General features: G+C 35.2%; 2 protein-coding genes and 1 pseudogene across 3 annotated transcripts; all 3 read left to right on the top strand.

The window, feature by feature from the left end:
- The first annotated feature begins 1,060 nt into the window (after window positions 1–1,060).
- On the top strand, window positions 1,061–4,411 carry LOC119597863 (annotated as a pseudogene). The gene is made up of 6 exons (XR_005230889.1): window positions 1,061–1,186; window positions 2,405–2,569; window positions 2,923–3,057; window positions 3,241–3,384; window positions 3,585–3,811; window positions 4,086–4,411. The product of XR_005230889.1 is annotated as a glutathione peroxidase-like (transcript).
- Window positions 4,412–9,701: 5,290 nt separating this feature from the next.
- On the top strand, window positions 9,702–16,835 carry LOC119597788 (DNA polymerase epsilon subunit 2-like). The gene is made up of 12 exons (XM_037947424.1): window positions 9,702–10,089; window positions 11,199–11,346; window positions 11,545–11,717; window positions 12,544–12,637; window positions 12,814–12,958; window positions 13,145–13,253; window positions 13,636–13,777; window positions 14,867–14,971; window positions 15,188–15,318; window positions 15,688–15,874; window positions 16,257–16,433; window positions 16,655–16,835. The coding sequence occupies exons 1-12, from the start codon at window positions 10,031–10,033 to the stop codon at window positions 16,745–16,747; spliced, it is 1,563 nt and encodes a 520-aa protein (XP_037803352.1). The 5' UTR covers window positions 9,702–10,030; the 3' UTR covers window positions 16,748–16,835.
- A 2,882-nt stretch (window positions 16,836–19,717) lies between these two features.
- On the top strand, window positions 19,718–24,783 carry LOC119597808 (protein MAK16 homolog; the record flags this gene model as incomplete). The annotated part of the gene is given in 6 exon segments (XM_037947449.1): window positions 19,718–19,841; window positions 22,149–22,195; window positions 22,315–22,458; window positions 23,109–23,291; window positions 24,352–24,481; window positions 24,602–24,783. Coding segments are annotated over 6 exon segments (704 nt in total), but the record flags the coding sequence as incomplete, so codon positions are not given.
- Between the last annotated feature and the right edge of the window lie 217 nt (window positions 24,784–25,000).

Below are 25,000 nucleotides of genomic sequence, written 5' to 3'. Positions count from 1 at the left end.
ACTTGCTTTTTTAACTTTCATTTACCTTAACAGAAAGAAAAATAGTATTAGACTGATGCATAAATTCTCTCTCTCTCTATCTCAATGTATCAGAATAAAAGTCTGTTTGTATGCATTAGAATAAAAAAAATCTCACTGTATGAGAATAACGTCGACTCTCGTTTCATTAGATAAACCAGTTTTCGTCGGTATATTGGAAGGAAAATAATTAATCTTACTGTATTAAAATAGCGTAGTCTCCCTCACTGTGTTATGGTGAATACGGTTTTCTTTGTATATTGAAAATATATATATATTTCACCATAACGGAATTTATATGGTCGAATGTGTAATTAAGTTATAGACAATAGCAGGGAAAAAATAAAACACTTTATTGACCAATGGAAAAAAAATGCATCTATATCTCCCAGTTCACTCACATCTATGACTATCGATAACCTTTCCGCCACTGATTGGAGAAAATCTAAAATTAGAATGTTACTTCATTGCAAAACTATATCTTAGTAAGCTTCAGGAATACCAGTCCGTGAAAAAAGAAAGAAAAGAAAAAAAAATATATATATATATATATGTGTGTGTGTGTGTGTGTGTGTGTGTGTGTGTGTGTGTGTGTGTGTGTGTGTGTGTGTGTGTGTGTGTGTGTGTGTGTGTGTGTGTGTGTGTGTGTATACATATATACATATATACATATAAATATATGTATTTATATATATAAATTCTGAATACACACACATGTATATATGAATACTTACATATATATATATATATATATATATATATATATATATATATATATATATATATATATATATGTATGTGTGTGTGTGTGTGTGTGTGTGTGTGTATACATATGCGTGTATGTGTATACACAAACATATATGTGTTTCTATATATATATATATATATATATATATATATATATATAAACACATATATTGCATACACACTTGGCTAATGGCCACAGAAATATATGAACCCTCCCCTACACACGAATCCAGCCATTGTGACGTTGGTCAACACTCGTGCGAGACAAACAGGTGCTTGAGTACCACGTGGCTTCACTCTCAGCGTATCGAGAGAGCGAGGTAGGAAAAAATTACAGTCGGGGTTACATAATAACAGAAGCTCTGTTGGGTGTATATATACGAGAGGTCATCGCTATAGTTGGAGAAAGAGTCGACCACAGGTAAGTGTTAAGTGGCATATTAATTTAAGGTATATTAAAGGCTTTTGATATTCTTGGGGATTTCATGGGAGGTATATCCATAAGTGTTTTCTTCTGCGTGTGTGTGTTTTTTTCTGGAGATACAGATTATTGTGGTATAGAATATAACTCGATTACGAATATTAAACTTGCGTGTTCAGTCTTTCAGCATACCAATAGCATTTACTTAGGGATTTCGCAGAGAATATTGAAGCGAAGGACATTCCTAAAAATATATATATTTTCAAAACTACAAAATTAGAAGTCAATACGATATAGCAGAACGAGCGTCCACAAAACTTCTCGATGTGAAAATTCTTGATCACGTTGATTATCACTTGAAAACATGATATTGAAATAGAATCCTTTCTATTTTTTTTAGATAATAATAACAGAATATAAACACAACACTTATCAGCATTATAAACCTGGCGAAACACACCAAATAATAAGAAAACAACGAATTCACCGGACTCTGAAAAGACGATTTAGCATATTCAACAAAATGTAGAAAGTTTATAACATTTGCTTACGGGTATACCATCTAAAATAGCTATATATGTTCTAAGTTTACTATATGCCTAAATCTGACTATAAATCCCGTCAACCATACAATTTTATTTAATGATTCTAAGTTGACTCTAGCTAGGTATCTAATCCCTCAGGATGTGAAAAGCTCAAAAGTACTAACGTTGCTTACAGATTTCATAGAATAGTTTATTAAATTTCGGTCCTGGAGAGACAAAATTGCTTAGGGATACTGTTAACATTGGAACAAATATGTGTGCAATATTTATATAAGATAATTACAGGAAAAACATTGTATTATAACATAAAATTAAACGGTTTACTATTGTAAGCCGGCAATCTTTTGCAAAGACTTGCAAGAAAAAAAAATATTTAAGATTTTGAAAACCATAATAAAAGTTCACTAATTAAACTTTTTTCCTCGTGAATTCAACTATACGATTTAATTGAAGTGCTTTCGCCATGCAATTTGCATAAATAATTCTACTTCAGTCCAACTACCCAATTCAATATCATCACATATAAATCAATTTATATGATATTTTCAGCTCATTTTATAAGAAATACTATTCCATACACACACTATTCCATAAACCATTGAACCACATGACTACATAACCATATGATTTCACGCAACGATACAACTGACCTTAAATATAAACGTGTCTTCAGTCCTTCAGGATGTGGAGTCTCTTGGTGACAGCGGCTGCCCTGGCGGGCCCCGTTGTGGGTCTTGGGGCGAGGATTGAGTGCGATGCCGTCGATGGTGACGTGTACTCGTTCGCTCACCGATACCTCAACGGAACAGATTTCAGCTTCGATCAGTATCAAGGCAAGGTGAGTCTGGCAATAATGAATTGGTATTGATTGGGTAGATATTTCCTTCATGGAAGGTGAATTATTGTTGATTGGGTTGTTTTTTGGCCGTTTGAGAGAAGGGGAAAACTTTGGTATACATTTTTCTCGTGGATTCATCTTATTCGGAACCTTAGTGTGTAAACGAGTTTGAGATTAGACGATATGTTACTTAGTATCTTGTAATGCTAAGTCCTTGACATATCAAGCTGTCCTGCCTAGTAAATAGTTAGTTTGAGCTTCATCATATACGGTTTTTTTTTAGTGAATAGTTAAGACAAGTACTTCCGCTTCAGTTTCAGTCTATTCATGATTTCCTTTCCGCATAACTGAAGGTCTTGATGCTGGTCAACGTGGCCACCTACTGAGGTCTAACTTGGTCTAACTACAGAGGCCTGAATGCACTCGCCGAGACCTACGCCGGCACTGATCTGGTCATCCTCGGTTTCCCTTGCAACCAGTTCGGGTTGGTAAGTTGAAAGAGACAAACATACAGAGACAGCGAGGTGTGTGTGTGTGTGTGTGTGTGTGTGTGTGTGTGTGTGTGTGTGTGTGTGTGTGTGTGTGTGTGTGTGTGTGTGTGTGTGTGTGTATGTGTGTATGTGTGTGTGAGTATAAAATATGGCATCACATTACATATCTGAATTTTCCAGCAAGAGCCAAGTTCCACGGAGACCGAGATCCTCCAGGGCATCAAGCACGTGCGCCCCGGAGATGGCTTCGTGCCCAAGTTTGACCTCCTAGAAAAGGTCGAGGTCAACGGAAAAAATCAAAATGACATCTGGAATTGGATGACCGTAAGTTATTTTTGAGTCCACTGCAGTGAAGAAAGTTTAGAACAGTATGATTTCTCTCTCACACACGCATTATTTAGCAATTATTAAGTTACCACTAACCCAGTGAAAAAGGAGGACATATTGTATTAGATCTTTCCACCACCAATTTCCTTTTCTTTCCCATCTCTATGGTGTTTCATTCTCCTTCTTTTCTCCAATAGAGCAACTGCGGCTTCACTCAGGACAGGATTGAGGGTGGTATTGAATACGACTCAATCAACGTCCATGATGTTCGCTGGAATTTCGAAAAATTCCTTTTCGGGAGAGACGGAAAGCTCTTCGTGCGCTACAGCCACTTGCAGACACCTGAGGGTATTTCGGACGACATCGATTACCTTCTGGCACAATAGTTCTTCTGTGGTGAACACTAGCCGATTCGTTCGTTAGCGTAAGTAAATGTCATATGTAGCCGAAATGTTTTCTGTATATTCCAAGTATTTTTTTTTTTTTTCTTTTTTTTGTGAAGAAGGGTGTTTATGTTTTCAGGGTTTTTTTTCTGAATATATGCAATAGGCCTATATGCAATATAATTACTGAATTAAAATTCGTTCATATGAAACGATCATTCGATATCTTATACTTTAAGGAAAGACGGTTGTTTCAATAACCATGTTTCGTAATTAACCGACGGGTATGATTAACACCATATTCTCTCTTTCCAGTCAGCTGGAATGAAGGGGAATCAACCGAGCTGACACCACAGCCTGGAAACACCTTAGGAAGCAGACAACCCCCTTCTTATGACTGAAAAATGAAGCCCTTGCCATAAACCTTTGCCGGTGGGCATGGGTGGACGTCAGCGTAGAGGGAAATGGGTGGCTTTGAGTGCATTCACCGCCCACTCCCGTCGTTGTGTTGTACGGGGGAGGGGTGTGTCTGCTCCAGGTGTTCCTTGATGTGTGAGGTTTGCTGTCTCCCTTGTAAACAGCTGGGGAAAAAATGGCGCTTTTGGCTGGTGTGTGTTTGATAATAAACAACTTTAAAAACCTGGCTGACTATTATTTATGGATTAGCTCTCCTGGAGAAGTTAATAGAATTTACATATATATATATATATATATATATATATATATATATATATATATATATATATATATATATATATATACTTATATATGTACATATATATTTGTGCGTGTATATATATACACATATTTGTGTGTATGTGTATATATATATAGATATATTCATACTATATATACTGTATATGCATTCATGTATATGTATATAGGCAAGTATGTGTGTGTGTGTGTGTGTGTGTGTGTGTGTGTGTGTGTGTGTGTGTGTGTGTGTGTGTGTGTTCATATACATATACATAGATATTGATATTATTATCATGCTAAGCTATTTTAAAGAGTCATACTGAAAAAAAATCGAGAATTATACAACCAAAGGTGTCAGTGCTGGTCAAAACACAGCCAAGAAAGAAAGAGAACATAAAAAACAGCCATTTTGTAAAAACAAATTAGCTGAAGGAAACTTATCAAGAGTTGGAGAAGTTATCTATCCGAAAGCCTACCAAAAGCATCTTGAAAACTGAGATGTAGACGATCTACTTGCATCAAATAGAAAGAATTGGGGGCTACAGAACGTCTGGTATGTCTTGCAAGTTGATATCAGGTAAAAACGTAAAGAGGGGATGTGAATTATCGGTTACAGCTTTGTATAAGGCACAAAGAGCTTCCATATCCCTACGATACCCACTGTCTAAGTCTAAATCTAAGTCAGACAGGAGAAATTTGATGATATTAAATGGACGAACAAGCAGTCTTAAGCATGGCTCTACAGCAGATAACCACACAGAAGAATGATACTCAAAATGAAACAGAATTAAAGGAAAGAACATCTACAAGTAATATTGTCATCCTCAAAAATATTCTTGCATTTGCGAATGTTACTTAATTCAGACGGAACTGCCCCAGCTTAAGTTGTAATTCAAATATAAGCTTTGAAACAAGGGTCACGCCTAAGAGCTTCAGATTACCCACCGAAGTAATTGAGACTATTAATCAACAGACTTCGATACTGAGACAATAACGTCCTAGGTCGATTCACAATCATTCCCTTGGACTTGCTAGGATTTCATTTTATTCCCTTAACAAGAGTACTACGCCTGAATTATCCGGTCTACAGTGAGGCTGTCAGCTACTGTTTGCCTGGATGCCGAAGAAGAAATATCAGTATAGAGAGAAATATAATCAGCATACCCAACATTTATTTAGTAATACCTGGCCAAATACCGTTTGTATACAAATGAAGAACAATGTGCCCAGTACACTACCCCGAGGAACCCCAGAAGGCATAGGTAAATACATGCCAAAACTACCATCGACATGAACACGCTGCTGTTTACAAGATAAAATTTCAGTCAAAATAGTCAAAACATTACCGCCAACACCAACTCAAAAATCAAACCCTTGAGGTTAACACACACACACGTATATAGGTGTGTGTGTGTTTTTTTCAAATTACCTTGGTGAGACCAGAATTGTCTTACATTAGGGGCCCCCATCCTCATGGGAAGAATACTAGACCTACTATTCTGCAATCTGTCAAAGAGTGATTCGCCAGAAACTGTAGCCGACTTTCATCAACACAATACTTTAATACAATAAGCTCCTAAGATGTTCCTGTTTCTACAGCTTGAAAGCTTGTCTTATTCCCATATGATTTGGAAACTTCATTAATTTCTAGAAATAAACTTCCTTAAACCTTGATTGTAAAATGATTGGAAGATATTTAAATACGTAACGCAAAGCCTTTACATGTCATGGCAGATAAGGACAAACTAGGGAGTAAGCCAAAAGCAAAATTCAAAATTTAAGGACGGAATAGACAGAATTGAAACAAAATTCAAAACTGAAACATAAAATGGTCCAAAGTAATTCAAGGATAAATGCAAGAAATGAGAGAAATTAAGAAGATCCTTTGGAAAGGCTCAGAAGACAGATTGACACTGCTATCAAGCAGCGCATGAAAGATTGAAAGAAGGAAGAAATGAATATACCCAAACCAGGAGACAGGCGAAACTAGACTTTGAAAGGGATATAATCCAATGTACAAATTAACCAAAGCTCTTCTTTAACTACATGAATAGTGATACAAAGAGTAGAGATCATATTATCGCCATCAAATAAACTATTGTTTATACTAAGGAAAAGGAGTTATGTGAAATCTTTAGAGAAATTTAATTCAGTAATTGTTCAAAGTTCATGCTTTCAAATAGGAAAAAAACTGTATAAATGGGTTAGACAAGACTAAAACAGACTAAATAAAATCTCTTCCTGGGTTCTTTGGGAATGTGCCGGACACATTACTGTTACTGCTATTCCAAAATTCAGTGAGACAAGGAAAACTACCAAAATCTTGGAAACTCACCAACTGTATACTTTTATATAAGAGTGACAGCAAGCAAAAATCCTCTAAATTGTAGATCATTTTATTAGCCAGTGTAAATGTAAGCTTCTAGAAAAAAAATACGATAATGAATAAGCAATTTTGTTTTAGGGAGGGTAGGTCATGACTGTTTCTGAAATATTACAAGAAAGAGAATGTTGGATTGTATATACTGAGACTTTAAAAGGCGTTTGATAAATTGTCACAAATGAGACTGTTATGGAAATTAGAACTCATAGGTGGAATGAAAGGCAAACCCTTCGAAAACAAGAAAGATAAATGAAAACAGTAATTAGAGGGAAGCACCCTACTTGGAGACGAGCAACTAATGGAATACTCACGGATCTGACTTGATACTGATGTTTATTATTTTCATCGATGTTTTAGGGTCAAGCGTAAGCCCAGGCAGCTATCTAAATATGTCTGCAGACGACGCGAAAATACAAAAAAGGACAATAAATGACGTCCCATGCCATTGCATCCAGAGAAACATAGAGATTTTATGTGGAATTGTACTTGGAAAATGGAATTCAACACCAATAACTGCCATGTAGTTCGGGGAAAGTAAAAATTGACCTCTATACCAATATAAGTTAGAAGACTCAGTATTGAACACAGCAAATAGAGAAAAAAATCTTGTAATAATCATAACCAACAACTTAAGCCCAAATGATTTTATAAATGAAAAGGTCCTAAAATGCTATCGTTGACTGCCAACATGAAGAGAGCATCCATATATGTGGACGAAGATATGGCAAAGAAGATCATTACAGCCATCATAAGACCTAGGCTAAAGTATGGTGCAGTGGTATAGAGTCCACACTGAAAAAGGAGATATGGACAAAGGAATATTGACATACTGGAAAGAGTTCAAGGAGCAGCCATAAGATAGGCACCTACTCTAAGAAATATGAACTACAGAAAATAAGGCAATACTGTGGATGAAAGAAAAATGGGCGACATGATTATGCTGTTCAACCATGTTACAGGAAAAGTGAAATTAGATAAATATGAATATAATTTTGAACACAAGAAGAACAAGAGAACACACTAATAAGTTGAAAGCAAAAGGCGATAAGGATGTCAAAAAGTTCACTTTTTCAAACAGAACTGTTACAATATGGCGCGAATTCACAACTAACGTCGTCAAAAATGCCAAAATGTACACCAATTTAAATAGTTATATCATCATCATCAAGGGGCTTACACCGCATCCACCCTTCGCTTCCAGCCACGAGGATCCCTCGAGGCGAGTCTCCATGCAAGCCTACGGCCCATCTCTAATTCCTCGCGACAGGTCTCGTCGAGATCCCCAAACCATGATCTCCTGGGTCGTCCCACAGGTCTCCTCCACCCAGGGTTGTCTCGTAGAGAGACAACCTGATGAGCAGGGTCATCCACAAGGAAACGAGCTAGGTGACCATATAGCCCGAGTTGGTGTTCCCGGATTATGCAAGTAACAGGTCCCATGCCAGTCTCATGATGTAACCGCTGGTTGGACACGTGGTCCTGCCAATTGTACCCCATGATCCGGCGAAGGGACTTGTTACAAAAGGCATCAAGACGAGACTCCAAGACACTGGATAGCTTCCAGATTTCGCTTCCATAGAGCAAAACTGGCAGTATCAAGACCTTGTAGACACGCAGCTTGGTCCTACTGCATAGGTACCGACATCTCCAAATGCTCTTGTTGATCGAGTTCATGGCTCCTGTTGCCAGACCAATCCGTCTATTGACTTCTTGGTCTGACAGCCCAGAGATATGGACTACGCTACCAAGGTATGTAAAACTCTCTGTAACTTCATCGTCCTCGACGCAAGCATGGATCGACTGAACGGGTTCCCCCAACAGGCCCCCAAAGTCCTGAATCTTGGTCTTGGTCCAGGAGACTTCTAGGCCTAAGGGCCTAGAGGTTTCTTGATGCTAAATGCATCAAGAACCGCCACCAGTGACTCCAAGGACTCAGATAGGATAGCAACATCGTCGGCAAAGTCAAGGTTTGAGACCTGGCGTTCGCCAATGGACTGAGCTGTTTCGAGTGTTACGCGCTTGAAATAGTTATATGATGATTCAAAAATAGTAAATAAGACCCTCGGAGCTTAGCTCCTTTCCCGCATTAAAACAACTAGGTAAGAATACACACACACACGCATGTATATATATGCACACACACACATATTATATATATATATATATATATATATATATATATATATATATATATATATATATATATATATATTATATATATATATTATATATATATATATATATATATATATATATATTATACCGAGTTTTTGCCACGGCGGTGACTTTTCCCTACGACACATGCGCTCAAGGCGATATGTCGTTTTCTAGGTAGGCAATCGAGGTGAAGTTCCTTGCCCAAACAACGCGCCGGCCGGTGACTCGAACTGCCGTCGTGACAGTCCTGAGTCCGATGCTCTAACCGCTCGGCCACCGCGGCCTTGTATGTATATATATATATATATATATATATATATATATATATATATATATATATATATATATATATATATATATATATATATATATATATATATATATATATATATATATAATATATTTTGTGTGTGTGTGTGTGTGTGTGTGTGTGTGTGTGTGTGTGTGTGTGTGTGTGTGTGTGTGTGTGTGTGTGTGTGTGTGTGTGTGTGTGTATGTGTGTGTGCATACAAGGAACTTCACCTCGATATATATATATATATATATATATATATATATATATATATAAATATACATATATATGATTGTCAGTATCATCAATCAAACGTACAAAAACAGAATAGCAATCCCTTAGAAAAATCTTTAAGTAACCATCACCCGCTCAGCCAATCACGAAGCAGGGACGTCCTCGCCGCCCTCTCTCCACCAATCACAGAGCTTCGCGCCAGATTCCTCCTCACTATGACAACAAAAGCGAAAAATATCAAACTCGGTGACATGATTTTTCACTAAAAACTCACTGAAAAGGCATTAAATCTTAACAAACAACAAGAGAAAAGCTGTGGTAACCGCGTATCGTGAGGAGCAAGGCGAGAATAGAGGTGTTTCTAGGCAGGAAAGAACAAAAAACCCCTCTAAATCAAAGGGAAAGTTTTATAATCCTTTTTAAAAATTTTCTCAAAATCAAGAATAATTTGTTTATTTCTGTCGTGAAAAAGATTTTTCTTTTAATTTCTCTCTCAATATGTCTCTGAAGAGTCACATCACAAATGTGTTCAAGATGCACGGGCTGGCGATCCGTAGGTAAGTTACTTAGAATAAAGAAGAGTAGATAATTATAAGTAATATTTTTAATAAGTAAATAAATAATTAAAATAATAAGTAGATAAGTAAATAAGTAGGTACTTTAATATAAACAAAAACTAATAAATAGTAGTAATAAATTAAATAAATCTTTTTAAAGTTGGTAAAAATTTATAAATTGTATAAATTGATAAATGGTAATAAATAGTATAACTAGTAGTAATTAAGAAAAAGTATTGATAGGAATTAAAAGTAGGTATGTATGTCTTAGGTAAATTTGCATTTAAATTCAATATGCAATAAATTCAAATTGCCTAAGTAAACCCAGAGACACGAAGTTAAAACTTAAAAAAACTAGTAAACTATAAAATTATTGATATGTAATATTAAGCAGATTGATAGGAATTGAAAAGAAAAAAATAACAGCTACGTCAGAAAATCGAATCTAACGTAATGACGGGGGGAAAAAAAAGCCAAATTTCAGCTTAATGTTACTGGATCCACGACTTTTCTTGGAAGATGCAGCTTGCAAACCTCCTGAGCATCAACCGTCGTCACCCCCCCCCCCCCCACCCACCATGAAAGGCACGCCCAGGCACGGCAATTTAGAGCGTTGAATAAATTTTGGGGCAATTGTTTCCGAGGACGACGACGCAACCTCCGGGGACTAAGGCCAAGAACCAGGGTATCGTGCGAACCCAAAATCCAAACGCAGCCTTTCCTACCTTCTGTTTGTTCACTAAACTAAGGGGCAAATCCTCCTATATTCCCCTGCCGCCCCTTTATTAGCATTTCGTGCTTAATTAAAGGAAACACGAGATTAAGAAGCCTGCCGCTGCAGATGTACCTGTATTGCTCCTTACTCAATTTATTATGCTGTATAAGGTGGCATCTATGCATCGCTTTTGATAACATTACCCAAATTTTGGAGTTGAGGACTTAGTCTCTGGCGAATACTGTAAAGAAATTCTATGTGTGCCAAATATACGAACATAATAGTGAGAATCACTTCAGATAGAGAAAAAAATGGGGAATTCCAATGAATCTTTCAGTCTAGAGCAAAGTGACTGATTTTGTATTTGACTATTCATTACCATAATTCCTTTCAGTGATGGAGCCAAGTACCTGTGCGAACTTCTGGAGCCGTTTCCAAAAGATGAACACGAAGAATGGATTGAAAAAGTTGTGGAGGCCGTTCAAAAGCTGCCCATTAATTCCACAATGATATCAAAGGATGCTATTCATAAGGCCGCTCAGGTCAGATATTTTCTTTTTGTTTTTTATGGTAATAGGAAAAGATAATTGTCTATAGATTTACAAATGAAGTAATACATGTGGGGTTTTAAATCTATCTACTTAATCTTTTCTGACACATTGATTTATTCTTAGCCTTTTAGTGAAGAATTGACATGGAATGTACTGCAACAGGAACTCAAGATATAATTTCTTTTTCAGGATGTTAGTGCATCAGAAAATGATGATATGGAAAACCTTCTTCAGATTATTGACATCTTTAAAGTTCCAAAGTTAATGTACCATATTGAGAGAAGAAAGTTCATGCTAGCACCCACCATTGCAAGGAATCTTCATGGGGATGCACCAGATAAGGCCGCACTCTTTAGAGACAGGTATTCATTTACAAATTATGGCATTGTAGATATGTGATTGAAGATACATATTCATGTGAACAAAGATACAAATCATTAATGTATATTCAAAGATGAAATGAGACTCAGCTAGGTTAAGAGGAATACAAAAATGTGACACTCAAGTCGGACTTGACTCCTCAAATAATATGATTGATATGATTCATTTTTATTTTTAATCTTAAAATAAGGAGTGTACTTTGACTAGAAGTCATAGTTTAACATTCCTCATTCCACATCTCATAACATCTGGCATATATTTGAAAACTTAAAATCTGTGTGGTATTGATTATGAGACAGGTCTGCTAGAAAGTAACAATTATGTGTGGGAAATGAAAGACAGAATTAGTTTTTCTTCTGTAGATGATATAAATTATATTACATTTTATTCAGTCAACAGTTAGGAAGAGCTTTATATCTTTTATATTTATCGGTTTAAGTAAATAGACATCTGATAATAAATTACTGGGATGGTATTAAATACAATTATATTGAGGAAATATGTTAATGAGTGTGCTTCATATTTGCAATGAGTAATGATTGGCTCATTTCCCATGTTTACCCCACTTCTGTTTTATTTATTGTTATAGCTTAAACCCTAATAAGTTATATAGTAGTATATATATAGCTTTTTATTCTGTTGATTAATTCTCCATTCATCATAGAATTTGCCTAAACCCTAGTAAGTTATATAGTAGTATATATATGGTTTTCCATTCTGTTAATTAATTCCCCATTCATGATAGAATATCAGTTTGTCTTTAGAGGAGCAAACATTTGAGAATTACTGATTTCAATGAATGATTAGGTACACCATGGTATATCAGCGTACATGCAACCATGAGCTTTTTCGCCGCCCTGCAGTGGGTTCCAGTGAGGATAAGAGATTTGGTCTGATGAAGGTAGAGTATTGGAAAAGTGAAATTATTAGTGGTGAATTATTGTTCATTCTAATTGATATATGAAATATAAGGGTTATAACTATTATTTACACTATTGAACATATTCTTTCCAGTTTAAAAAAATGTAAAGGTAGCAGAACTCCTATGACATTATATCTTTTATTAAATGATACTAGGTTGAGTTCCTGTTAGGGTCAAGCAGTCGGCAGGATGACGTAGTGGTATTAGGCCTGTTAACTCAGTTAGTGGAAGGCCAGCATCATTTGGAGGACGACACAGGAGCTGTGACTCTTAACCTGACTAATTCCAAGTTTCACACAGGTATGTTTTGTGTAAACTAGTCACAGGCTAGTCAGACTTCACATAAAAAAGTATTGCCAGCATTACTGTGCTTGCTTCAGTGAAATGTTTGAACTGCCCTGTTCTATTCCTTGTCATTTTATCACTTCAGAAAATACTTATTGTTTTCTCCCACAAGAAAGCACTTATGGTTATTGTTATTCCTAGGTTTGTTTACTCAAAACTGTTTTGTCCTGGTGGAGGGTTGGTATGAAGATGGTATACTACATGCCAATGCTGTGGGCCTCCCTCCTCCTGAAACACCAAACTCAACAAGGTGAGTTATTGTTGTAAAAGTATGCTATGGCTTACAGTTAAAATGAAAACCTTTTTGTGTTTAGTGTACTGTAAAAAGAGAACATAGCTTTTTCCTGACATAGCATTTATTTATTGCATTTATACCATGATGATTGATGATAAAAACTGACCTATAAACATTTTCTGTGGTGTATAGAAAAGACAAAAGAGAATTAATAACTTCATGAAGCAAGAGATGTAATTAATGTATTTCAAATCATTTGATGAAGATTTAAATCAAAACATCAGTTACATCTCTTGTTTTGTAATGTTATTCTCATTTATGCCTTTTCTACATTTTTTTTTCAGTAAACCATATCCATCATTTTCATTGACTGATCCGTGTCTTTTGTTACCTATAGAGCGCTTTTGGGGAATGTGAACTACTTCGGAGGCCAAGGAAATGTTTGTGCAAAAAACGTTCTGAAACTACAGCAAGCTGAACAGGAGAACCAAGAGGCTATGTTTGTGGTGATGTCAGATCTTTGGTTGGATAAGATAAAGGTGTGTATCTTCTAGTGTACCCTTTTCAAGAGTTTTTCTTTTTTTATAGGAATATACATTGCATCACTAGTTATTTTATGCATTATCCGTTTTTCAAACTGATTTCATTATGAGACTGTATGGTTTCACAATCCCAGATTATGACCTGATGGATTACCCTATCCTCATCCTCTTCAAGTCTGCTTGACTACCTCTCTCTCTCTCTCTCTCTCTCTCTCTCTCTCTCTCTCTCTCTCTCTCTCTCTCTCTCTCTCTCTCTCTCTCTCTCTCTCTCACTCTCTATCTCTCATCTCTCTCTCTCTAATCTCTCTCTCTCTCTCCCTCCCTCTTCTCATCTCTCTCTCTCTCCCTCCTCTCTCTCCCCCTCCTCTCTCCTCTCTCCCCTCTCCTCTCCTCTTCTCTCTCTTCTCTCCTCTCCTCTCCTCTCCTCTTCTCTCTTCTCCTCCTTCCCTCCTTCCCTCCTTCCCTCCCTCCCTCCCTCTCCCCTCCCTCTCTCCTCTCTCCCTCCCCCTACTCTCTTAATCTTTCCCTCTCCCTCCTCTCTTCTCTTCTCTTCTCTTCTCTTCTCTTCTCTTCTCTTCTCTTCTCTCTCTCTCTCTCTCTCTCTCTCTTCCTCTCTCCCTCCTCCCTCTCTACCCCTGTCCCTCCCTTCCACGGACAGACATTGTGCCAGCTTTGGGTTACTCCAGACAGGTTTTCTTTCAGAATGAGCTAGTGGGACAAGATATGTCACATCCTTAGAACTGTTGTTATATTAGTCATATTGTCCCATTTTATCATATTGATAGATTTATATCTGACAGTCTTTATAAATGTTGTGATAGATTGAAACTGTAACATTTTGTCCATAACAGCTCATAATAGCAGTAATGTAGTTTTATAGGAGAGCAAAAAATACCATAACCAGCAAAAAGAAAATGAAGTAATGAGGGAAGGTGAAGTTGACTTGTGCTTACGGCTGTGAGTGCCACTTCTCAAAGCTTCTTTACTGGCACAGACACACCCAGAAATATACAGTTATATTAATTTTGGTTGTAATTGATTTGTTTCTTATTTTCTTAACTATGTTTTTCTTTTTATCCAAATTAGGTAATGGAAAAGTTGAGAACACTTTTCACAGGCTATGCACAGTTTCCACCAACAGCATTTATATTTTGTGGTAACTTCTTGTCAGCTTGCCATGGATCTCAGCAGGTTAGTGAATATTTTCTGTGTGTATGATATGTACATAATCATTTGCGGCATTCAGTATCAGTATGCCCACACTCACATAAACCCACATACTTGTACACCAATACACCCATACCCATCCCCCACACACATATGCACACACACACATGCAGGCACGCAGGCTCATATGCAATATGCAATCCATGTTCATTACGTTGCAAATCTTATGAAACCTTTCAGGCTGCAGATGTCCGTCAGGCACTGTCTGCATTAGGTGACCTTATTGCTGAATTCCCAGATCTGCAGACCAATTCAAAGTTTATATTTGTGCCTGGACCAAGTGACCCTGGCCCAAGTAACATATTTCCAAGGTATCTTATAATAAAGTTTTAGTAAACATCCTTGTGGTGAGATTATGCTGTAATTTATTGGTAACAAGATTACAATTGGTAATATATATTTTAAAAAAAATTGCTGTTAAAACCTCAGCATCAGGCAAAAGAAAATAAACAGTTTTATAAATGACACATGCTGTAGGCATTGCATATTGTATACCAATTTTTTGACACCCTTTTGTATATTAGATATAGAAAAATCAGAGCTTTGTTTTCACTGGATGGTTTGAATAAAGAACTTTTTATATGGTTTGAAGGTATAATTTGGTACTCATTTTGCAGTCATTAACTGGCTTAGTTATAGGCAAATATTATTAAGTGTATTTATTGTACTTTTGTTTCCAGACCTCCCTTACCTAACTATGTAACAGATGGAATTAGACGGAAAGTGTCAAATGCAGAATTTGTGAGCAACCCATGCCGCCTCCTGTACTGCACACAAGAGATTGTTATCTTCCGAGAGAACATTGTAGCTAAAATGTGCCGCAACTGTGTTTATTTTCCAAATAACTCTGATGACATTCCTGCTCATGTAAGTTATAGTATTTTTTTTATTTTTTATTATCAGCTACACTGAACTTGTCACATAAGAAAATGAAATTTAACAAAGCTTGAGATATATTACTTCAAGTTGAATCACAAAGTGATATCACTGTTCAACTGCATTTGCAAGAGTTTTTGCTATATGGATTTTTAAGAATGTATATGAAAAAACAAAATAATTTATGTTAATCTGCAGTTCCATTAACACTTCATGAAATTTCAAGTAATTTATATATAATTGTTATGATCAGGTGAAACAGACTGAAATATTTGTATCTATTTCCCTACATGAAGAAATTGTCAGTTGTATATTGCCAGGAAAATACAACCTATTGCCATTAACTTTGTCTTTGATCTTTGTCTCTTTCTAGTTTGCAAAGACTATGGTCTGCCAAGCGCATCTTGCTCCATTGCCTCTTCATGTCCTGCCTGTATACTGGGGACTAGACCACTGCCTTGCATTGCATCCCACTCCAGACCTCATCATTACAGCTGATAAGGGAGATGCCTTCACTACAGTACAAAATCAGTGCATTGTTATGAATCCAGTAAGTATTATTTGTTTGTACAGTAAACATGAAGGGGATTATGCAAATTTAAATTGAACATTTTAACTGAATCAAGTTATTTAACTCTTTTCTAATTATGTATTAACATTTCATCCCACTAGTTCATAGGTAATTCCAATAGCTTATCAACTTTGGATTCACAGATTTCAGTAAAAAGGACCTATGCAATCTTTACATCATTGTTTATTTTTGTATTGCAGGGTTCATTTTCAAAGACAGACTTCTCCTTCAAGGTATATATGCCAGCTTCCAGACAAGTGGAGGACAGCCAAATTGGAGATGAGGATGTGTAGGAAATCCTTTTCCTTATTTTAAGAAAAGTTTATATTACTAATTGTAGAAGAATTGTATATTAAATAAATACAAAAAAAAAAAAAAAAACTATCAAGAATCCTTTTTTTGGTGTGTGTGACTATAAGTTGGATATATTGCTGGGCATATAAGGCTCATAGAATGAACATAAATGGAGGTAAGTACAAACACAGTAATGGGAGTGAAAAATATTAAATGCAGCACAACCAGTTGCAAGAGCAACACCAAAACAAATTCTGAGTCAGAGAGTAAGTGGATAAGGAAAAAATAAATGGGAAGAAACATATATATCTATCATACATTAACTTCCCATTGTCTTCTGTGACCTCGAGAAGTGACCAAAAAAAAAGTACAGATTAAGGTATGGAGGCTAAATTGTAAGAAAAAAAATAAGTACATACTGACTAAATCTCACAATATTAAGCATCATTAGTCATGTTAATGAGTTTCCTCAAAAGGGTATAGTGTACCAATCCAAGAAATGTTTTGAATTCAAGAATATTACAAATGGATAGAACTCAGTGGTGAAGAATGATAAGGGACCAAGAACCTTCTTTCTTGTACTTTGCATAGCAGAACTGTTTGCCTTTGTGATTTTCATTGATTGACACAAGTTGTGGTGAGCTTTTCAATATTTAAACATTAAGTTCACAGTTCACAGACCTTGAGGGAAAGGGGTTAAAGAGGAGAAGCCTTTCTCTTTCTCAATGCCTGTATGTATGTGACTATACAGAGCTATTGGTGGCATCCTACTTCTTTGTGCATAATAAAACTACTATTGGTTAATTAATTTATTCATTTTAGATATTTTATTTATTTTGCCCAGCACTAGATAATTATTTCATGTTCTAACTGCACCACTGCATCAGATATTTAACCATTTTATGCATAATCAAATCATTTAACTCTGACCATAATTGTAGATATTTTTTAGAGTATGTCACAAGTATGTTTATAATTGTTTTGATTGCAGATGAACCATATATAATGGTTTATAAAAGTAATTTGAAGAAAAAAAATATATAATGCATATCACAGTATCTGATGATACTTATCTACAATGCATTTGGATATGTGAAGCTAGTGGTATTACACTTAAATAGGCATGATGAAACTACCCTGTGGGTTTTATTTCTCAGCTCTGATTACAAATGAAATTTTAAATTTGGAAAAATGAAGAAAAATAAAATGCAAAAGGGCATAACTGGTGGTGAAATGAGAGAAATTAACAAATAATGTCTTTGTTAAATAGATTATAGTTACCCGTCAAAATATATAAAAGAAAACGAAGTAGTAATAATGGGTAACTATAACATTAATAATAAATTCTATTAGCGAACTTTATTGTAGAAGTTTGTTTTCTATAATAAAAACGAAACCTCCGCCAAATGCAACGGTAATTCGACCTTAAGCTCCTTACCCAGGGTCCCTATTCTTGCACCTCTTGCACTGAGACAAAGGCAGGAGAAGATTGCTATGCAGACATCTTGCAAGATGTTGACTTATCTAGTTTTAACATTCCTGACTCACACCCAATTTGATGAGTGAGAACCTCGCGGGACAGAATATATAACAATTTTATCATATCTGCTTCTTCAAGAATATCATATGACCGAACCAGGAGCCCTTACAGTACAGGGCATATAACTATTTAATCGGTTTACTTTTACAAGGAATATAAAAGAACGAATTTTTACATATTATCCCCCTCCACACCTACCCCACCTCTTGCATACTCACTTCCCCTCCTTTATCCGAACACTATTACTCTTGACTCCAGCCAACTTACAACCAAATAAGACTACTTCCCTCACACCCATTCTATAAGGGGGACCGAGTTATGTCATAAAACCCACAGGGTAGTTTCGCATGCTTCTTCAAGAATATCATATGATCGAACCATTATATGTACATTATATGAGTCCACCACCAAATGTAGTCATATGTGGATGCGATTATATACATATCACATGTAAAGGAAAAACAGGTATATGGAATATACTGATCCTGCAGCTTAAGGGGGAGGGACACCCTCTTAAGATTTTAACTTTGGTGCCGTAAGTTGAGCAATTTATGAATGACTTGTAACATATGCAAAACATTTCAGTTGTGTGAGGCATCGGGGAACCCTTGAAATATTGATGTCACAGGAACTCCCAACATTTTTTTTTTTTTTTTCAGTTGTAGTAGTTTTTCTTTCCTCTGACTACTTCACTTTTTAACTGTTCCATGTGTATTCGACATAGATATTCTCCTTGATTGTCGTACTTTTAAATTATATGACAGTTTGATAATATTGTAGTAACACTTTTTTTTTCTTTTCTTTTTCTTTTTCTTTTTTAAGGTCATACATGTATAAAATCAAGCTCAAGAATACCCGATTTTTTATTTCACTCATGTGCAGTTGCACATATTCTCTGCGTCTTAATCACCACCTCTTAAAGAACTCATAGTAAGCTTTCAAGGAATCCCAAGGTTCGAAAAAAAAGAATTATTCTTACAAGATATCTCTCGTGCATATCTCGGAGCTGCCTACACCCCTCGTAATATATTCATTTCATCCCATATTGGAAAATCTAATGATATTTTAAGTTATATATTTATCTGCGCATTACTGAAATTTGAAAAAATACTGGTTGAGATATATAACCCCTGTTAATATTATGCCAGCACATTTAGTACATTTACCTATTACAGCAAGATTACCAACTATAACTTATTCTGTGAATAATAACTTATATATTTTTTCAGCTATTATCAAGCATTTGTTTTATTCATAAAAAAAAAAATCGAAGAATACTACGAACGTATATAATATTTATTTTATTATGCTATTTTACCTTAAAGACTTTGCTGAAATTAAATCTACATGATATCATAAAGAAAACGAGGATAATTTATATTTTCATAATATCGAAATAGAAACAGAGAAAAAAGTTTTGCCCTTGTATCCCCACTCAAGTCAATCGTAAACACGTTGAGACCAACACGTGCGACACGCAGCTGATATTTTCCATATTTTGTATTTAACGCTGTAATTACACAGAATTTACCACAATGCAACAGAGTGACGATGTGAGTTTCTGTTTCTGTTTATTTCAATGGTGTAATATTGGGTTCAGAGTTATTTTTTTCCTATAGGAGTTGTATGTAAAATTTCACCTTCATAGATAAAGCGGAACCAAGTTAATATAATTATGTATATTGTTTCCCGTAAGAAGTGCATGTTATGTGGGAAACCAGATACAATAGTTTGTTGAGATTTGTTAAGTATGAAGCACACTTTGTAGAATGCGAAATATATTATTGTTATAATTCTGTTTGGTTCTGGAGAGTGAATTTCCCTCTATTGCACAAGGTAAAATGGGAGGAAACAACAGAAATAAGACACTTTTCATCCATGTGAATAAGGAAATTGTGCAAGTTGATCATAAAATAGTTTTGCAACATGTAATAGTTTCATTACATGTTTCTGTGGATAGCCACAGTGTGATAAGATCCGGTGCCGGAACAATAACCACGGCGTAAATGATTTGCACAGGCTATGAAATTAAGAAAATTAGTTGTGACAAATATTTCACAGAGGGTAAGTCTATGGCTAATGGGTGGGGTCCTGGGGTTTAGCTTCCGATAGGGAAATACAACAAAAGGGTAGGGGAATGGGGGAATGTAGGTGAAGTCCCTGGGTAGGAAAGGTTTTTGGTTTATACTATGATGTTTGTGAATTTCCAGGACTGGCTGGCATAATAGGGATTTGGCCTGAGAGGTTGCAGTCATTTTGTAAACAATTACCAATACTTTCTTTTATGTCATCTGCAATGGAAAACGACACCAGGTCACACATATTACTGTGAATAATTGAGATTAGGAATAATAGTTGCGAGGTTGAAGTGTATAAACTAAAAATTATTGAATTCTGGTTCAGATGCTACATTTGCACTCATCCTTTCATAAGAGATGCAACCTTAGTCTCTGGGTATGTGGATTTAGTTATAAATTTCATTTTGTTTTGTTTGTCAATGTTCACTATGATTTAAGAAAATTAAGATTAAATTATAGAGGATCAATGTTTGCTATATTTTAAAGTAAGTCATATATACATTTTATATGCCTATGATAAACATTTAAATTTTGTATCACAACCAAATATTTTAAGTTATTTACAATATTTGCAGGATTAGACTATACACTGGCTAAGGATATATGAAAATTGGTAGTGGGACTCGGGGGAAAGTGAGTTAGGAAGCTTTTTGTTTCATACAAAAATAGCAAAAATACAATGCCATGCCCACTGTAATAAAAGTTCATCCATTGTCTTTACACATAGATGGCTCTACAAATGCTTAGTCACCAAAGAGTCTTACTTATCTCACCTGTTTACCCTTTTCCTTGATTTTTTGAAAGCTTCATTTGCTTTATTTTATTGTCTTTAATATTATTAATATTTAAATAACAATTTGATAACCATAATATCAATGATAACAGTGTCAATATCAATAGTATTAGAAAAAAAGTACATTTTTCCACAAATTCAAGGAATGGGTAATTTAGGTGCGATCACTAGGGCCTACTAATAGACTCCTTGGTGGCTGAGCTCATGTGGATTAACATACCTTTAGTGATGGTGTCAAGTAGTCACTGTAATTTCCATGCCTTTGATGCCCCAGTAAAGGCTAACAAACATATCCTTTATATGTTCTGGAAATAATCTTGTCTGGTTTCATTCTGGGTAATTAACTGCTAGAAACAAAATTTCATTATCATTATTTGGTATTCACATCTCTGTGGGTGATATTTAACTTTCAAGTCATTTTAGTCATAAAGAAGAAAAATCATTATGAAGTCTGTGCAAAACTGCATGGCTTCAGCATAGAACTGATTAATGACACTGTAGGTATAGATGTTCTGAAAAACAAACTCATCTTTCATGTTTGCAGCATTAGTGCTACTCTATAATATAGTTTACTTAGTGCCCTAGTGGCTATGTCATAATGTCAGTAGATTAAGAATTGCAATGTTAAGAAAACTGACCATCCTCCCAGTATTCAGTGAATGACAAATAAGAAATTTTCAGAATAGACTGCAATTTCTTGCTTTAGTTAAGACAGGATATACATGAATGAAAAAACTGTTGCAGCTTTGACTGAAACCAAATGTTGTAGTCTGTGTTACCATTTTGGAATTAATTACTATCTCCACATGTGCTGTAAACTTCTTGTGATTCATTCACATCTGATCCCTATTTTCTCCACCTATATTTACATCAAATATATGTACATTCTCATAATGATACATTCTCAAATATATGTTTTATGTGCCTTTTTTATTTAGTTATATATAACCATTTCCTGATAGTTCTTGACGATATTCCTTCTTCTTCAGGTGGTGTGGACCATCATTAACAAATCATTTTGTTCCTTTAAAATTTCGTAAGTAACCCTTTTTTGTTGTTTTATCTGATTGATATCTGCAATATGAAAAATCTCATTCTACTATATTTCCTACATTAGTAATTAATATTTATATATTGTACATTGTATATCCACAGAACTATATCACAAAAATTTTGCCGAAATGAATTCAACTTGACTGGGCTGTGCAGTAGAAGTTCCTGCCCACTTGCCAACAGCCAGTATGCTACAGTAAGAGAAGAAAAGGGTATCATATATTTGTATATGAGAACAGCAGAAAGGTGATATTTCCTCTAGTAGTCTTAATTTTAATGCGTACTTTAATTTTTTTATACAAAATACTGGGTTTCTTTTAGCTTTGGGTGACATTTCATCTATACATTGTTCTTAACATATAAGTTTTATGTAAGAATATTTCCTGTTTTATGTAATCTACCAGCATATATCAGTCTAACATATATCAGTCTTTTGATTCATAAAGTAGAGTTTAAAATGAATATTAGCAATAGTATTTTGATAAGTACATTTTTTTATATTTTGCTTATATTGTTTTTTATTAGATAGGTGACTTTTATGATGTAGATGACTATTAACAGAAATTTAGTAAGATCTTGCACAAATGCATCACTCCTGCTATATGTAAGAATGTTTACTGTTTTATACTAGGAATATTTGGCTCTTTGCATTACCTATGTAATATCTATTCTGTGTTATTCCTTTTATACTGAATGATAATGACTGTCCCCCAAAAGGATTATCATTGCATGACACTAATTGCCTTGATACACTACAGTTAATAGGCTAACAGGAACTGTAACGTGATGAAAGGAGAGAAAGAATCTGTATAGCAGGAAGTTATTAAAGTAATCTTGGTGCGTGAAGGACAACGTACATATGGAGGGGATTTCTTACCCTGTTTGTATTTTTACAGATGTCCATTCCCAGCAAAACAATGGGAGAAGGTCAAACTTTCCCGCAACTTTGTCAAAGCTCTGCAACAAATAGACGAAAATCTGGTGTTCTGGAAGAAGTATTTCCGTCAAAAATGCAGACAGAGGCTTCTGAAAATCACACAGTATCTGACTCGTATGAGAAAGCTGAAATTAGGAAGAAAGTAAGTGTTAGCGTTGTGTATATAAAGCACGATTTCTGCTTTTATCCATGACAGGATATTGCATAGAATGTATTTTAAGCCACTGAAAAGAGAAGACTGGTTCAAGGACAAGTTAAAAAGATAAAAGAAGATATAGCAGATATAAAACAAAAGGATGTATATGAGCAAGGTAACATTTAACCCCCAATTAACAACAAAGTTGAAACCTGGCTATGGGCACAAGGGCACAAGGTGTAAATACATGTTTATTGATAAATTTAACACCATTGTTTCATCTCATATAATTCTAATTTTGATGTTTATAGTAAGAATATTTTGTACACAGTTGCCTTGTTTCATCTTTTAAGGGTCAGAAATTGCAGGAGTAGAGAGATTGACTGAGAGGAATGTTTAGAAAAAAGAGAAGAGTAAATATAGGAATCCAAGATAATATTATAAGGAAATGCGGATAGAAACTTATGGCATAGCAAAGTTTATCTTTAATAATTGAATTTTAAATTTGAACATTAGAGGATATACTAACAGTTTCCATTTAGACTTAGATATGAATTTGTGATAGAGATTTTGATTCTTTGGTATATTGGGATTTGAAGTTACTAGATATATAGTTGTAATTGCAATTTACCATTACCATTAAGATTGTCATCATACACTTTTTTTATTATCATGCCCAGTATCATCAATGTTAATCCAATGTTTTGGGCTGGGTTAAATGCCAAAAAGTCTAAACTCATGGATGTGAGTGGTGTCATGTTTTATGTATGAGCAACATGCTATGCCATACCATATATCCAGTGCTAAAGTCCTGTTTTGTGGCTTTGATATAGACATATACAGTATTATAAGGGCTTTGTTCTATTCAGCCTCCATATTGTTTATAGTCCACAGAAGGAATGTAAACTGTGGCATGACACACACATCCCCAATGAGACAGCCTTTCTCATCAAAGAATGATATTTATGCTTCTTGGAAGCAGTAAGATAATATTCATTTGTTCTTTGATTCACACACGAATATCACATACTGTTCACAGATAACTAAAATGATTTTGCTCTTTCAGGAAAAAATTAGTACCATTGAGGCGGAAACAGGAGGTGCGATTGAAGAGACGTGAAGAGAAGGCTCTTGTTGCAGCGAGGATTGACAATGTTATTGAGAAACAGCTTCTGCAGAGACTCAAGGAGGGAACGGTAAGGAAGATCACATGGAGTTATTGTGTCAAGGAGGGAATGGGTATATGTATTTGTATATGTAAGTATTTAACTACACTCATAAACACAAACCTTTTATTTATTTATTTTGCTTTACAGTATGAACGTATTTACAACTTCCCACAAGAAGCCTTTGACGTGAGAGTTGACGGGGAAGAAGTAGAAAGCGATGTTGATGAGGTGGAATATGATGAGGATAAGGAAGAAGAGGTGGAGACTGATGAAGATGTGGAAGGACAGTTGGAGAAGGAAGTTGTAAATGATGACGACGACGATGATGATGATGATGAAGATGATGATGATGACGACGATGACGTAAGTTTGTTAAATTGTTATTAATTTATTATTATTAGGACAAATGATAAAATAAAATTGCAGTTCTAGTAACACAGTGAAGGTAGGTGTGGGATGTTTTTGGCAGTCTAATTTTTAGTTGACTTCTTTTTGGCAATAAGGTGTGTAAAATGGAAATGACATAGAAGTGTAATATGTTACTTT

This window comes from Penaeus monodon, chromosome 40 (assembly GCF_015228065.2).
Source record: "Penaeus monodon isolate SGIC_2016 chromosome 40, NSTDA_Pmon_1, whole genome shotgun sequence".
NCBI lineage: Eukaryota > Metazoa > Arthropoda > Malacostraca > Decapoda > Penaeidae > Penaeus > Penaeus monodon.
This window is presented reverse-complemented; position numbering and strand designations above follow the sequence as displayed.